Source organism: Blastomyces gilchristii (genome assembly GCF_000003855.2).
Source record: "Blastomyces gilchristii SLH14081 genomic scaffold supercont1.29, whole genome shotgun sequence".
Taxonomy (NCBI): Eukaryota; Fungi; Ascomycota; class Eurotiomycetes; order Onygenales; family Ajellomycetaceae; genus Blastomyces; species Blastomyces gilchristii.
The window spans coordinates 487,184-502,560 of record NW_003101653.1 but is presented as its reverse complement, the minus strand read 5'-3'; the positions used below and the strand labels follow the sequence as shown (position 1 = coordinate 502,560).

General features: G+C 32.2%; 3 protein-coding genes across 3 annotated transcripts; all 3 read right to left on the bottom strand.

The window, feature by feature from the left end:
- Positions 1 to 1,155: 1,155 nt before the first annotated feature.
- BDBG_17879 (uncharacterized protein) lies at positions 1,156 to 1,962 on the bottom strand (the record flags this gene model as incomplete). The annotated part of the gene is made up of 3 exons (XM_031725505.1): positions 1,675 to 1,962; positions 1,383 to 1,543; positions 1,156 to 1,261 (listed from the first exon to the last, which is right to left on the bottom strand). The coding sequence occupies exons 1-3, from the start codon at positions 1,888 to 1,890 to the stop codon at positions 1,156 to 1,158; spliced, it is 483 nt and encodes a 160-aa protein (XP_031581047.1). The 5' UTR covers positions 1,891 to 1,962.
- A 34-nt stretch (positions 1,963 to 1,996) lies between these two features.
- BDBG_17878 (uncharacterized protein) lies at positions 1,997 to 2,473 on the bottom strand (the record flags this gene model as incomplete). The annotated part of the gene is made up of 2 exons (XM_031725504.1): positions 1,997 to 2,394; positions 2,468 to 2,473. 2 exons carry the CDS (start codon positions 2,471 to 2,473, stop codon positions 2,011 to 2,013), a joined length of 390 nt encoding a protein of 129 aa, XP_031581046.1. The 3' UTR covers positions 1,997 to 2,010.
- Positions 2,474 to 3,853: 1,380 nt separating this feature from the next.
- On the bottom strand, positions 3,854 to 4,543 carry BDBG_17877 (uncharacterized protein; the record flags this gene model as incomplete). The annotated part of the gene is made up of 2 exons (XM_031725503.1): positions 3,854 to 3,861; positions 4,336 to 4,543. Coding segments are annotated over 2 exons (216 nt in total), but the record flags the coding sequence as incomplete, so codon positions are not given.
- Between the last annotated feature and the right edge of the window lie 10,834 nt (positions 4,544 to 15,377).

Here is a 15,377-nt window from a genome sequence, read left to right as displayed (position 1 = left end):
TCTTCCTTTTTAATATCCTGTCATACCCCCTTGCTCACCGGAATAAGCTTTGGCGTTTCAATTCCCCAGTTTACTAGAAATGAAATTAGTTGGCGATAGAAGCGACTCAGCTAATCGCTAAAGAAGTACTTCGGGGATGTTTCTAAAGAAGCTACAAAGCTAAACCTCAGAAAAACGCACTTTGGAAGGTTGCACGAAATGGAAAACAAAATGAAAGCTAGAATGAAATAAAGGCCAATTGAAACAAAGGCGTAGTTGAAAGAAGAGAGCACTGATATAGTTGTATAACTATTGTTTTCAAGAACCGGCGATGAAAGATAGAAGTTTTGAAACAGAGCCAACAGATAGTATAGATCAGTCAAAAAATGAAAAGGAAAAGTATTTAACACAGCAGAGCTGGAATGCATTTTGACAGTAACCTTAAGTACATCATGCATCGTCATTGGGATCTATCCGAACACTGCTTCGACAGCCTAAAAAGAATTAATGAGCATTTTGAGGTAGTAGAAGACTCCATGAATGCTTCGAGTCTATAATTTTGGGAAGTTAGCTCGATTGGGCGGAATTAGCCCTAACTCTTCATCCCTTTGATCATCCCAGGTTGGTTTCTCTTTCTCTCTTACATACCCCACCCTTCTACATTAATTTCTCCACTTACTCCTCTGTCCAGTTTTCCGGATTTGCTTTATTGATCCAACTTGTTGTCAGTATAGTATGCCGTTCCTCAACACTCTGACTTAAACCATCTAGTTGGCTGCGTACTTTATTCCTTCCAGGTCCTGGGTATCGTCAGCGCAGGCATGACGAAGGCGGGTAGAGGTGAATTGAGGAAGACTAGGCTGCAAAAGCAAAGAGTTGTGACGGAATGATTGTAGATGAGTTGACTGTGTGCCATACCTGGCAGAAGTTCCCTCATCTCTGTTCCCTGAGTCCTCAACTCTGAAGAGTTATTTGAAAGATTCTATGCAAATGCCACCCAGTTTCTAAAATATCCCATAGCTTATTGCCAAAGCAGATGATTGGGAACCTTATTTGATCATAGAATCTGCAACTGAAGTTATATTGTAGTTTACTCCAGAAAGAAAAGCTTGAAAATTGTTTGTTGAATAGCTGTTTCTGGTATAGCCAGCTGTACACTGTGAAACCCACCCTGTACTAATTATTAACCTTGAGAGTACCATTGACTTGTCCACCATATTCTGCAATAACTTTCTCTGCAGCTGTCTGTGCCACAAGATAGGCCGTGGGCTGGCTATGGTTGCTATTTTAAAAGACCGTTATTAGGACTTGTGCTGATGAACGGGTAATGATAAAATAAGAATATAATACAAAAAGAAGAAAAAAATATAAGCATATAGAGAGAGGGAGGCCAGTTAACTCACTTTGGGGTCATTGGACAAACACTCAAATCCACTACTCGTAGCTTCTCAACGCCATACACGCGGAAGTCCTTGCCTGTACATGCAGTTGGGTCGTCCGATTTGCCCACTTTTACGGTTCCATTGGCATGGAAGACCGGCAGGAGGTTTTCATCGATGAATTCCTATATTTCAAACGTTTTTGTATGTTAGACACCGATACCTACCTGGATTTCCTCACATTTATTTGTATGAAAAGACAGGCAACGCCAGAGTGGGGGAAATAATTAATTGAAAGGCAATAGCAACAACATACATGGATATCTTCGTCTGACTGGCTCCGAAGAGCCAGGACGTACGCCTTGAATTCTTGCAGAATCGCACCAGACTCGAAAAACTTCATAGTTTCTCTGATTGCCAGGGTCAGCATCTTTCGATCGAAAGGGTGGGACATGTAATTGGGGTCAATGACGGGATGATTAGTCGCGTTTGCCGATTTTAGCGTAACTTCGCCCTTGGACTGCATATTCATAAGGCAAACGACAATAGAGAGATACGACGTCCCCTCTGGTATAACGTATGTCGGGGGGAAATGGGGTCCCGCAAGAAAGGCTTCATAATGGGGCACGGAGTCCTTGGCCAAGTGTTCCTTTCAAAGAGCATCTAGGTTTTGATATTCGTTAGTTGTGAGAATGGAATTTTCCTTCAGCCATCCGGTGATAGCGCAAGACTGGTGTAGGTTTGTCTCCCCAGTCCCGTCTCGTCTCCATTGCTCTCGTGTAGCTTCAACGGCAGCGGGGTTAGAGACAAATTTAACTCGATCACTGAGGCCTGCAGCGGGCGCATATGATGCTCCTATAACAACTAAGGGGTGATCGGATAGACCTTTGCCTACCCCAGGAAGATCGTGAAGTGTTTCAATATTGTGCTGGGTGAGCTCCTGAGTAGGCCCAATACCAGAGAGGAGCAAGATCTTCGGGGTATCGAATGCACCGGCAGATAGTATTACTTCCTGGTTCTCTTGATATTCAATCAGCTGTTATTTCTTATCATCAGTTCTATCTGCAAGCTTATTTGACACTTTTAAATTCTTCTTATAGATCTTACACCTTCATCTCTGTATTCAATGAATAGAAGATTGCACCTCAGTTCAAGCTTCAAAAGATATAAGTGATGTTTCTTTCTTATATTCAAATATCTTTGTTAATGTTGAGAATGTGTTGATTATCATGACTGTGACTTGTATTGTCTCATCTTAGAGCTCTTTCATCAGCTCACTATTAAATAGCAAGCTTCTTGTCTTCTCTGTAACTATTTGATTCACACATTTCACTGAGTCATTCAATTATGATGTATCAGATGTAGTCATTTCATATGCTATTTCTTTACTCTGATAGTAGGTCTTAAGTTCTTGACTTTTGAACTCTTCTTCATTATCTCAGTGTAGGGTTTCAATTTGACATTGAGTAATGGCCTCAATTTCATCAATAAAGGTCATCAAACACACAGTGATCTCACTCTTTGACATTATAAGAATAATTCACCTGTAGTGTGTAGTATCATCTGTAATACTCATTCAATAATTAGCTTCTCTCTGAGTAGAGAGGTTGACTTCATTATATAGTGTGCAGCTGTCATCTGTAAGATTCATGAAGAATCTCATTGCAGATTTGATAGTTCTTATCATTAATATGAATGTTGAATATGTCATTTTTATCTGTACACAGGTCTTATAGAATGACAAAGCTCTCTCACTCTTGATTCTCATTTCTAGTCATGAATCTGTTACTAATTTAGTGATATCTGCAGAGTTGAGATAATCAAGCTTTTAATGTCATTGTAACATTGTGTGTTCAATAATCTTGATATTCTTATTAAGCAATGCTAGCCGAGAATTCTTTTTCTCTACAGACTGTAGAATTTTTGCTGGTTCAAATTCATCATTTAACATTATGAATCAAATCAAGTCTCTAGTCATTGATTGTTTTTTCAGAATGTAGATGTTCTTATCACTCAATTTGATAGTAAAACTGAACATCTTGTCAGAAGAGGTTAGTAAGATTAAATGAGTATTTTCATAGATCAGTTGCTTATATGTATAGCCCTGGCATACAAGCTTTTCAAAACTCATAAGATTAATCTCCAGCTTGAGAACATAGTGAATGTTCTGCAGCAGCAGACTTACTTCTTCAACTGATATATTCACCTTCTCTATAGCTGTTGCAGAAGCTGTTAATCTGTCAGTTATCTTCAATATGATATCAATCTTCTGCAGTACTATTGATATGAGATCCTTGTAAGATGTAGCATGAGCACTGAATTCAGAGTTCAGAATTCAGGTATCTTTGCTAGTTTGACCAGTAGAATAGACTCTCTCTGTTGTATGAAATACTTGCTTAATGACATTATAAACTGGCACTGAGCCTGTTTCATTCTTAGACTGACCGTGTGACCGTGTCTGAGACCAGGACCAGATTTTTTGATAGTTTCATTACCAATTTGACTGATCCCATTACATGGTTTTAATATTAGATAGTAGTCTCATACTGTCTCAGTGAGACTTACTATCTACTCTTATCACATTTTTCAAATAAGACCATGATTTTCACTTCTCAATTTAAATTATTTTTATTGCTTTAAATGACTTTAAATCTCATTTGAGTGTTATCAAAAAGTGTTACTTTTTAAAAAATTAAAAATAGTCTAAAAAAAACCTTAAAATGTCTAAAAATAGTAACTTTATGCCAAGAATGAGATTAAATAAGATCAAATGGAACCACTTTCTCATTTTTTTCAAGTCATGATTTCATTTTAAGATCTGATATATAGTCACTTTACATGTTTTTTTGATAGCCAGTCTCAGCAGGATTCACATCAAGAAATGTATGAGATCAGACCAAATGGAACCAAACGTGAAATTCATGATCCCGGCGGCCAGTCTATTCATTCTTATTCTTATCCTTATCCTTATCCTTACCGCGGCTAGTAGAGTGTTTTTCAGGAAATTTCAACCAGCAATTCATTTGAATGTGGTCAATCTTTTGACAATGATAACACATTTTAGTAGCATTATTACCCTTTCTATCCGGCTTGATGAAATCTTTGTTCTTGTTCTCAGAGATCTTCTCCTTCTCCTTATCTTTCTTATTCTTATCTTGCGCGTTGTTGATAGAATTTCTAGACATATCAGTATTTGTTTCATTCACAGCAGAGAGCTGCAAAAGAATATCACAGTACAGGCTTATAAAATCATTCTCTAAGAGTTGAATATTATCTTTGTTAATTTGATCCATTCAATTCCTTATAAATAAGGCTCAACCTCTGTTAACTTCTGTAAGCAGTCTGTTGAAAAACATGACATCCGGAATCTCATATTCTAGATGAATATAATCAGTTCTTATGACAATCAGACATTCAATGAAAGCATAATCTGAGTCTTTTAACTTAGCAGTCATGCTAATCAGCTTCTCAAACAGACAGATTCTGTGAATAGCAGGTCTCTCAGAAAAGTTATTCTCTATGATAGTTCATAGAGTATAAGTAGACAACTTGAATTTCTTGAGTATAGTGAAATGAGCCTTGGCCTGCAGGGCAATTACAGATCACATGTAATTGTATAATCAAAGATTGCATTCTTTTCAGAAATGTTGCATGTTCATGATGATATTCTCATCAAGATCATTATCTTCAAGAATATTATTGATTTCAGACTGCTCTGCAGTTAAAAGAATTTCCTCTCTTCACATTGAGTAGTTAATGAATTCAGTGAGAACTATTAATCTTTTAATGAGTCTTACTTAGCTTCTGAATTCTTCAAGAACTTTTATTATAACAGATATCTTCTCTTTCTGTTGAAGATATTCTATCAGATCTGCTCTCATCTCATCATCTGCAGAGTCACCTCTACTGATCTTCATTCACTTAATCTCATGCTGAAGTCTTGCAATTTCTAGTCTCATGTGAGTCTTCTCACTCACTGAGCTATTGTCATTTCAGTCATTTGAGCTTCTCACATTATCTGACATCTCACTGATGCCTTCAACTGAGTCTTTATATTTATTGAACTTATCAGATCATTTCTCTGTGATGATTTTATCTGACTCAAATACCTCTGAGACAGTCACTTTTCAGTTGATTGTAGATATTGATAAGCTCACACTCAATCCTTCTTATGCTTCAGACATTTGTGAATTTCTTCTTCTATGTGTTGGCATGTAATTCTTTATTAAGTCAGGCTTTCTACCCAATCTCAGGTTCACCATGAATTCAATTAATCAATAAATCATCTAGGCACGCTTGTAATGATGTGTGAAGATGTCAATTTAGCACATTGTTGCAGTTATTTATTGCTTATGAAGAGCTTCATAACCTCTTGAAGAATAACATTGTTATGTTGTAATCTAACTACGCGAGTTACACTAAATGAATAGGTTGAAGTGGCACGTGACTAGAGTAGATGTAGTAATCATCAACAAAGAACTTATCAGAGAATATCAGTGAAAGACCTGAGAGTTCTGATACTCAGATATATAAGATATTTATACAATTACACTTCTTCAGATTTCACAGATATCATACATCTAACAAATGATATAATTATGTTTAATAATAATATAAGAGAACTCTTGAGCATGAGTATAGAAGTAATATTATAGTGACTTTAAGCAATGTTGAAATTACAACAGTAACAGATAGCAGACATGTATATAACTTAATAACTTTAATATGAAGAGATTTAACAATTAACTCAATAAAGAATTCATGCAATTTCAATATCTACAGAATTAAATACAAAAGCACTGAAAGAATACTTAGATACTTCTATATATTTCAATACTTTTAATCTCACTCTCTACTTATTATGAAGAATGAAAATGCTTGTAAAACTGAGTATAAATAGACATATTATCAGTTTGTTAACTAATCAAGATTGATATATTAATGAACAATTAAAGAATTATATAAAACAGAAGTTTCATTTATAAATAAAAGTATGTAAATCAGTGTTACAAATATCTGACAATATTATCAAATATCTTGATATTCTGTTCTGAGACACTGTTATACAATAGAAAGTATTAGATTGATTACAGAGTATCTAACAGAGAAATACTTCTCTCACAATATTTATTTCTGACTTCAATATCAAGATTCTAGAAGTAGATAATCAATCTTAAAAGAATTAAATGAAGATTAGCATGCTTAAGAAGATATTAACTTTCAAACTCTTACAGACTCTTATAAGTGTAGATAAAGATCAAACTTATGAAGATTTCTGCACACAGCTTCAGATAGTGAATAGCTGTCTTATCAAGCTCAAGAGTATACAGAATAGTGATAGAAGACATTACATCTTAGTCACTTATACACTCACACTAAAGAATAACAATGATGCAGATGTTATGAATTAAGTAGACTTGAATATCTATATATAAGTACAAATCTTTATCATTCAAATAGACTTCTGAGTTCCTGAGATTACTTCTGAAGAAGTCATTGATTGATGTTAACAAGAAGTATACATTAACTGTAATCAATCAGAACATATCACTTTCAACTGCTAATCAGTCTATATACCTTCTTATTCAAAAGAAAGATCAACATCAGCAGTCTGCATCAATCATGTTATATTAGAAGAAGATTCAGAAGATAACTATGAGAATATTCTAATGAAACAGAGAAAAGATTAGCTTCTGTTCAAATTTATAAACAGAAGCTTGAAGAGGTTAGATAATAATGATTTAAAGAGAAAATAATAATGAATGTAATTCTTGTATCTACTGTGATTGATAACATTTATAATATGAAAGCTATGATAGACAGTGATCTATACTACTATACAATGATAAAATCTTCAGTTGTAAGATATTATAATTTTCAGTATATCTTCTTATTAAAATCCTGACTTCTTGCAGAATTTGATGATTCAAAAGATGTTTACACTCATTACATGATGAAACTAAATATAGATGTTAAAGAACATTAACATGAAAATATCTATGTGTATAAAGTTAATAATCTCAATTATAATCTGTAAGAGACCTACGCTGAATAGATCGGTATGATATTGATAGATCTTATATAACAAAGAGAAAAATATTAGAGAAGAAAAGAAAGAGAAAGTGTGAGAATCAGTAATCAGAGTGAATATTTATATATGTATATGATGATGTATGCAGTGAAGCTTCGGGGTGGAAGAATCTATACACTTTCATGACAGCTGAGAATTGGCAATTGAGAATGGCTGAGAATTGAAGTGTACATGTTTGAGAATGAAGTGATTGAAATCTGTAAAGTGTAACAGAATAGTCTATATCATTGATCAGGTGCAGTCTGTCATATTAGTTTCTTCTTTTCAGAAGCAGTTCTCATCAGTCAAGAGTCACTGTTTCAGATAATGCAGAACTCAGAGTTCAGGTCAGATAATCATATCTGACTCATTTTACAAGATATTATCAGTTGCAGTCACAGAGTCTCTCATTGAGAATGTTCTCAATCTCTCACTCAAGCTTATTATCTTCTTCTATAATATCTGACAGCTGTCAGTCAGAAGTCAGTTGAGAAGAGAATGAGTCAGTGACAGTGTGATGAAGCAAGCTTGTGTGAAAGACATCATGAATCTCTGATGATATATTAAGATAATAGTTATAACTATCTAGAACTTCTATCACTTTATACTTTATATAATAATAATTCAGTGTGTGAGATAAGTATGTGATCTGTATATTCTTAAGATTTAATTATATCAGATCTTCTATCTTATATTATTTAGTGAAATCTCAGTGAATATTGATTCAATCTTCTTAATTCTACTTAGTACTTGCTATAGAGGCTTCTGCTTAATCATAGATATCTCAGAGTTTTATTACTATATTATCAGCGATCTGAATTAAACTGTAAGAGTTCAGTATGAACTGTATAGTCTCTAGAAGATTCAACACTTTCATGTGATAATTATATATAAGAAAGAACAGACTTATATCTGTTAAGATAGTATCTTGATCATTAATAGCAATGTCTGTGTGTAGAAGAAGATTATATCAATCATCTTATAAGTAGTTACAGAACTTATAAAGATAATTCTTTATAGTCTGAATTATTCATTCTGATGTATTATCAGTCTCAAAGTGATAGACAGTTGATAAATAGCATATAATCTTAAGAACTTGACAGATTCTTATTCAGAGAGTACTTACAAATTGACAGCTCTGATTCAATACTATAGATCTCAGTAATTCATATATCTGATAGAATAGACTTCTTAGAAAAGCTTCAGCAACTTGTTCAGTATTTATCTTATCACAGAATTTCAATATTACATTCTTACTCAATCAGTTCATAATAACTAGAACATTTCTACAGTTCTTACTCTCAGAGAGATTAACAGCAAAGTCAATTATCATATCTTATCAGATTGTATCAGAAATATCAAGCAGTTTCAGCAGGTCTTTTGTACAGTTCTTCTACAGAATAATAGAGAAATAATGATTACAGTTTCAGATAAAATATCTGATGCTGTTTAATATCTCAGATCAGTAGAACTCTCAAGAGATCATTCAATATAGTTATTCACAACCTGAGTGATTGATTATATGTGAATCATGCATCTCTTGCATTATTCAAGTATATAAGAGTTCAGAGTAAAGAACTCAATATCATTCACAGAATTATAGAGTATTATTATTATTAATTAAGTATTCTGAGATGTTAGTTCTTATACATAGTTTTGAGAAGAATCAGAGTGCTTCTTGATATACTGCTTTAGTGAGTGCTTGAAGAAGTTCATCAGTTTGAGCTGTTACATGTCATAATTCATCTAGTGTAGATTTAGAAGAAGTTAAGATATCAGTATCAGTATCAGTATCAGTGTCAGTGACAGTTCAGAGAGAGAATGTTCTAATCAGAGAAGTATATATAGTATCATTTTAATCAACTAATATCTTCAGATCTAGAAGTCAGTGTTCTCAGTTCATTCAACAGATGTTTATTACATTGTAAGACATATCTTACTCTTGTTATGAGAGAGTATCTGTTATCAAGTTCTGACTGTCAGAATGATAGTGTATTGTAAAATAAAAGCAGCTTAAGAACTCAGATCATTGCATCTATTATTCAGTGAGTTTACAGATAGTTATAAAGTGCTTAAGATTCTTATAATCTGTGATTATCTTAAATTCAGAGATACTTCAGAGTTCAGAGTCTCATTCTTCTAGACAGTATATAATTATAAGAAGTTTCTTATCATAGATCTCATAGTTGCATTCAGCAGGACTCAGTTTCTTAGACATGAAGATATATGATTATAAGATATCTTTATTATTATATTGTAATATAACTTTCTCTGTAATATAGTCAGAGAAGTCAGCTTCAATAACTGTTTTATAATCAGAGTTAAATATCATTAGTAGAGAGATGTTAATGAATATCTTCTTCATCTATGTGAATACAGCTTCAGTGTCTGCTAATCACTGAAATACTGAGTTCTTTCTGATAAGTTCTGTAAGTAATCTCACAATATCTGAGAAGTTTCACATAAATCACTGATAGAAGTTAGCAAATTCAATGAAGCTTTATACAGCTTTTACAGTATATGAGACTTCTCATTCAAGAATAATGAAGACTTTCTCAGAATTCATTCAAATCCTCTTATCAGCTTCTATGATAAAACCTAGATATTTGATACTCTTGACTTTGAAGTCATACTTGTCAATATCTATTAATAGTTCTGCTTCTTGTAATTATTATAATACTCTTCACACATGTTCTTAATATTCTTTTCTGAACTCATCAGTGAAGATGAGAATGTCATCAAGATATACAGATACAAATTTATCAAGGAAATTTCAGAGTGCTAAGTTGATATACTTCTGAAATATACTAAGAGCTTTGATCAGTTCAAAGAATGTAACTATTTATTCAAAGAGACTATAACATGTTTAAAATACTGTAAGTCATTCATTATCTTCAGTGATATGAATTTTATAAAATACAGTGATGATATCTAGTTTTATAAATCATTGAGCTTGTTTAATATGAGCTAGAGTTTCATTGATAAGAGATAAAGAATAGCAGTTCTTCTTGATTAATCTGTTCAAGTCTTGATAGTTTATACAGAATTGAAGTTCTTCATCTGATTTCTTTGTAAAGAGAATAAAAGCTGCAGCAGAAGAGTTGCTAACATATATAAATCTCTTATTCAACAGATTATTAAGTGTCTTCTGAAGAAGAAGAAGTTTATCTTGAGACATGTTATAAAGAGAGTCTTATAATAACTTAGAATTCTTATCATTCTTCTTTTTTAACTTGATACTGTGATTTACTTCTGAGTCTTGTAAGAGAAGTATATTTGTAGTATTATCTTATCAGAAGACATCTAGATATTTGTGATATTATTGAGAAAGTGTCATATAAGAATCTGTTATTGTAATATAGAATAACTTTTCTAGAGCCTTTTTAATATCAGTCAGACTGATGAAATAGATTGATATATAATTCTGCTATCAGTGATTCTTTCAGTGACTTCTTTTTCTGAGCATTTTATAGATGTTGACAGAGATCTGTGTCAGATTCATAGTCTTATGAATATCATTCTTATGAACTCTATCATTATTAGAGAATATTAAACTTCTGTTTTAAGTGTTTAATAAGATGCCTTGTTCAGATAGTCAGATAAGTTCTAACATAAGATTATAATCAAGATTATTAACTTCATATACATAGACATCTTCACACTGATGTTCTTTGATATCTATGTTTAGTTTTATCATATAATAAGTGTAAACATCTTTTGAATCATTGAATTCTGCAAGAAGTTGAGATTTTGATAAGAGAATACACTGAAGATTATGATATCTTACAACTAAAGATTTAATCATTGAATAGTGACATAGATCACTATCTATTATAGCTTTCATATTATACATGTTATTAATCACAGTAGATATAAGAATCACATTCATTGTTATTTTCTCTTCAAATTATTATCATCTGACCTCTTCAAGCTTCTGTTTGCACATTTGAATAAAAGCTAATCTTTTTCCTGTTTCACTGAGATGTTCTTATAGTTATCTTCTGAATTCTCTTCTAATGTAATGTGGTTGACACAGACAGACACTGATTCATTCTTTGAATGAGGAGATATATAGATCAATTAACAGTTGAAAGCAATGTGCTCTGATCAGTTACAGTTAATGCACACTTCTTATTGACATTAGTCAGTGACTTCTTCAGAAGTGATCTCAGAGACTCAGAAGCCTATTCAGACAGCAGAGACTCTTGCTTATATATAGATATTTAAGTCTACTCAGTTCATAGCATCTGCATCATTGTTGTTATTTCTCAGTACAGATGTATGAGTAGCTGAGTTATTTCTCAGTGCAGGTGTGTAAGTGTAATATCTTCTATCACTGTTCTGTATACTCTTGAGCTTGATAAGATAATTGTTCAATGTTCAGAGCTGTGTGCAGAAACCTTCATAAGTCTGATCTTTGTCTACACTTATAAGAATCTGTAAGAGTTCAAAAGTTAATGTCTTCTTAAGCATACTAATCTTCATTTAATTCTCTCAAGATTAATCATCTGCTTCTAGAATCTTGATGTCAAAGTCAGGGATAAATATTGTAAGAGAAGTGTTTCTCTGTCAGATACTCTGTAATCAATCTAACACTTTCTGTTGCATGACAGTGTCTCAGAATAGAACATTAAGATATTTAATGATATTATCAGATATTTACAACACTGATTCACATGCTTTCATTCATGAATAAAACTTCTGTTTCATATAATTCTTCAATCATTCATTGATATATCAATCTTGATTGATTAGTGAACTGATGACATCTTCATTCACACTCAGTTTCATGAGCATTTCTATTCTCCATGATAAGTAGAGAGTGAGATCAGAAGTATTAAAAGATATGAATGCATTTAAGCATTCTTTCAGTGCTTTTATATTCAATTCTGTAGATACTGAAATTGTATAAGTTCCTTGTTGAGTTAATTATTGAATTTCCTCATATTGAAGTTGTTGAGTTGCATGCATATCAGCTATCTATTACTGTTGTAATTTCAACATTGCTTAAAGCTACTGTGATGTCACTTCTATGCTCGCATTCAAGAATTCTTTCATATTGTCATTAGACATGTTGTTCATTGAGTGTATAATATTTATGAAATCTTGAAGAAGTGTAATTGTATGAATATCTCATATATCTAAGTGTCAGAACTCTCAGGTCTTTCACTGATATTCTCTTTATAAGATTTTATTATGAGGCCAGAGTAACTGATGAGCAAGCTTCTATCTGAGAACTCAGTGTCTGCTTTTAACTGATTGTTTCTCTTTCTTACACATTATTATATAGTCAGATATCTCTTGATAAATAATTGTTTCTAATGAGAAGATGATGCATGAATAATCATTTCTAATAAGAAGACAATGAACATTTTTCTAGTGTAAGAAGCTTACACTGAATAGATCAGTATGATATTGATAGATCTTATATAACAAAGAGAAAAACATTAGAGAAGAAAAGAAAGAGAAAGTGTGAGAATCAGTGATTAAAGTGAATATTTATACATGTATGTAGTGATGTACACAGTGGAGCTTCGGGGCGGAAGAATCTATACGCTTTTGTGGCGGCCGAGGATTGGCAATTGAGAATGGCTGAGAATCGGAGCATACGCATTCGAGAATGAAGTGGTTGGAATCTGTGGAGTGTAACGGAATAGTCTATATCATTAATCGGGCGCAGCCTGCCACATAATCTTATATTAGAATTTGTCTAGCTATTTGAACAAGGCATCTTGTTAAATGCTTGAAACAGAAGCTTGATATTCTCTAATAATAATAGAATTCATGAAGATAATATTCACAGAACTATGAATCTTACACAGATATCTGTCAACACTTATAAAATACTTTAAAAAAGAAGTTATTAAAACTGCTGACAAAGTCACTAATAGTAAGACTATGTATTAATCTATTCTGTCAGTCTGACTAATATCAAGAAAGCTCTAGAGAAGTTATTCTGTACTACAATAATAGATTCTCATACAAAACTCTTTTAATAATATCATAAATATCTAGATGTCTTCTGATAAGATAATATTACAAATTTACTCTTCTTACAAGATTCAGAAATAGATCACAGTATCAAGTTAGAGAAGTAGAATGATAAGAACTCTGAATCACTATAAGACTCTCTCTATAATATGTCTTGAGACAAACTTCTTCTTCTTCAGAAGACACTCAATGATCTGTTGAATAAGAGATTTATATATATTAGTAACTCTTCTGCTGCAGCTTCTATTCTCTTTACAAAGAAATCAGATAAAGAACTTCAATTCTGTGTGAACTATTGAGATCTGAACAGATTGACAAAGAAAGATTGTTATTTCTTATCTCTTATCAATGAAACTCTAACATGTATTGAACAAGCTCAATAATTTATAAAGTTAGATATCATCACTGCATTTCATAAGATTTATATTACTGAAGAAGATGAATGACTTACTGCATTTTAAACACATTATAATCTCTTTGAATGAGTAGTCACACTCTTTGAACTAATCAATACTCTCAGTACATTTCAGAAGTATATCAACTGAGCACTCTGAGACTTTCTTAATGAATTTATATTTACTTATCTAGATAACATTCTCATCTTCACTGATAAATTCAGAAAAGAATATCAAGAGTATGTATAAAGAATATTACAATGACTATAAGAAGTGAAACTATCAATCAGTATTGACAAGTGTGATTTTAAAGTCAAGAGTACTAAATACTTAAGTTTCATTATAGAAGCTCATAAGAGAATTTAAATGAATTCTGAGAACATCTCTATCATTCTTGAATGAAAAGCTTTATACACTGTGAAAGATGTATAAAGCTTCATTACATTTACTAACTTCTATCAGTGATTTATACAAAACTTCTTGGATATCATAAGATTACTTACAGAGCTCACTAAAAAGAACTCAGTATTTCAATGATCAGTGAACACTGAAGCTGCATTTACATAGATGAAGAAGATGTTTATTAATACTTCTCTGCTGTTAATATTCAATTCTGACTGTGAGACAGTTATTGAAGCTGATTTCTCTGACTATGTCACAGAAGAAGCTATATTATAATATGATGATAAAGATATTCTATAATCATACATCTTCATATCTAAGAAACTGAGTTCTGCTGAATGTAATTATGAGATCTATGATAAGAAACTTCTCACAATTATATACTATCTAGAAGAATGAGACTCTGAACTCTGAAGTGTTTTCAAATTTAAGATAATCATAGATTATAAAAATCTCAAGTACTTTATAACAATCTGTAAACTTATCAAATGACAGATGCAATGATCTGAGTTTCTAAGCTGCTTTTATTTCATGATACACTATCACTTCAGCAGTTAGAACTTGATAACAGATGCTGTCTTGCAATGAGAAGAAGATATACTGTTCAATGTAATAGATATATACTGAATGAATTGAGAACACTGACTCTTGAATCTGAAGATATTAGTTAATCATGATAAGATTATTTATAACACTATACATACTTCATTAATCAGAACATTCTTCAGATCTACACTGAATAAATTATAACATATAACAGCTCAAACTGATGAACTTCTTTAAGCACTCACTAAAGTAGTATATTAAGAAGCACTCTGATTTTCTTCAGAACTACATATAAGAACTGATATTTCAGAATGTTCAATCAATGATAATAATGCTCTATAATTCTGTGAATAATACTGAGTCTCTCACTCTGAGCTCTTATGCATTCAGATAATACAAGAGATACATGATTCATATATAACTGATTATTCAGGCTGTGAACAACTATATAGAATGATCTTCTGAGAGTTCTACTGATCTGAGATATTAAACAGTATCAGACACTTTATCTGAAACTACAACTACTATTCTTCTATTATCTTATAAAAGAACTGTAGAAAAGATCTACTGAAATTACTTAATATTTCTGATAGAATCTGATAAGATGTAGTGATT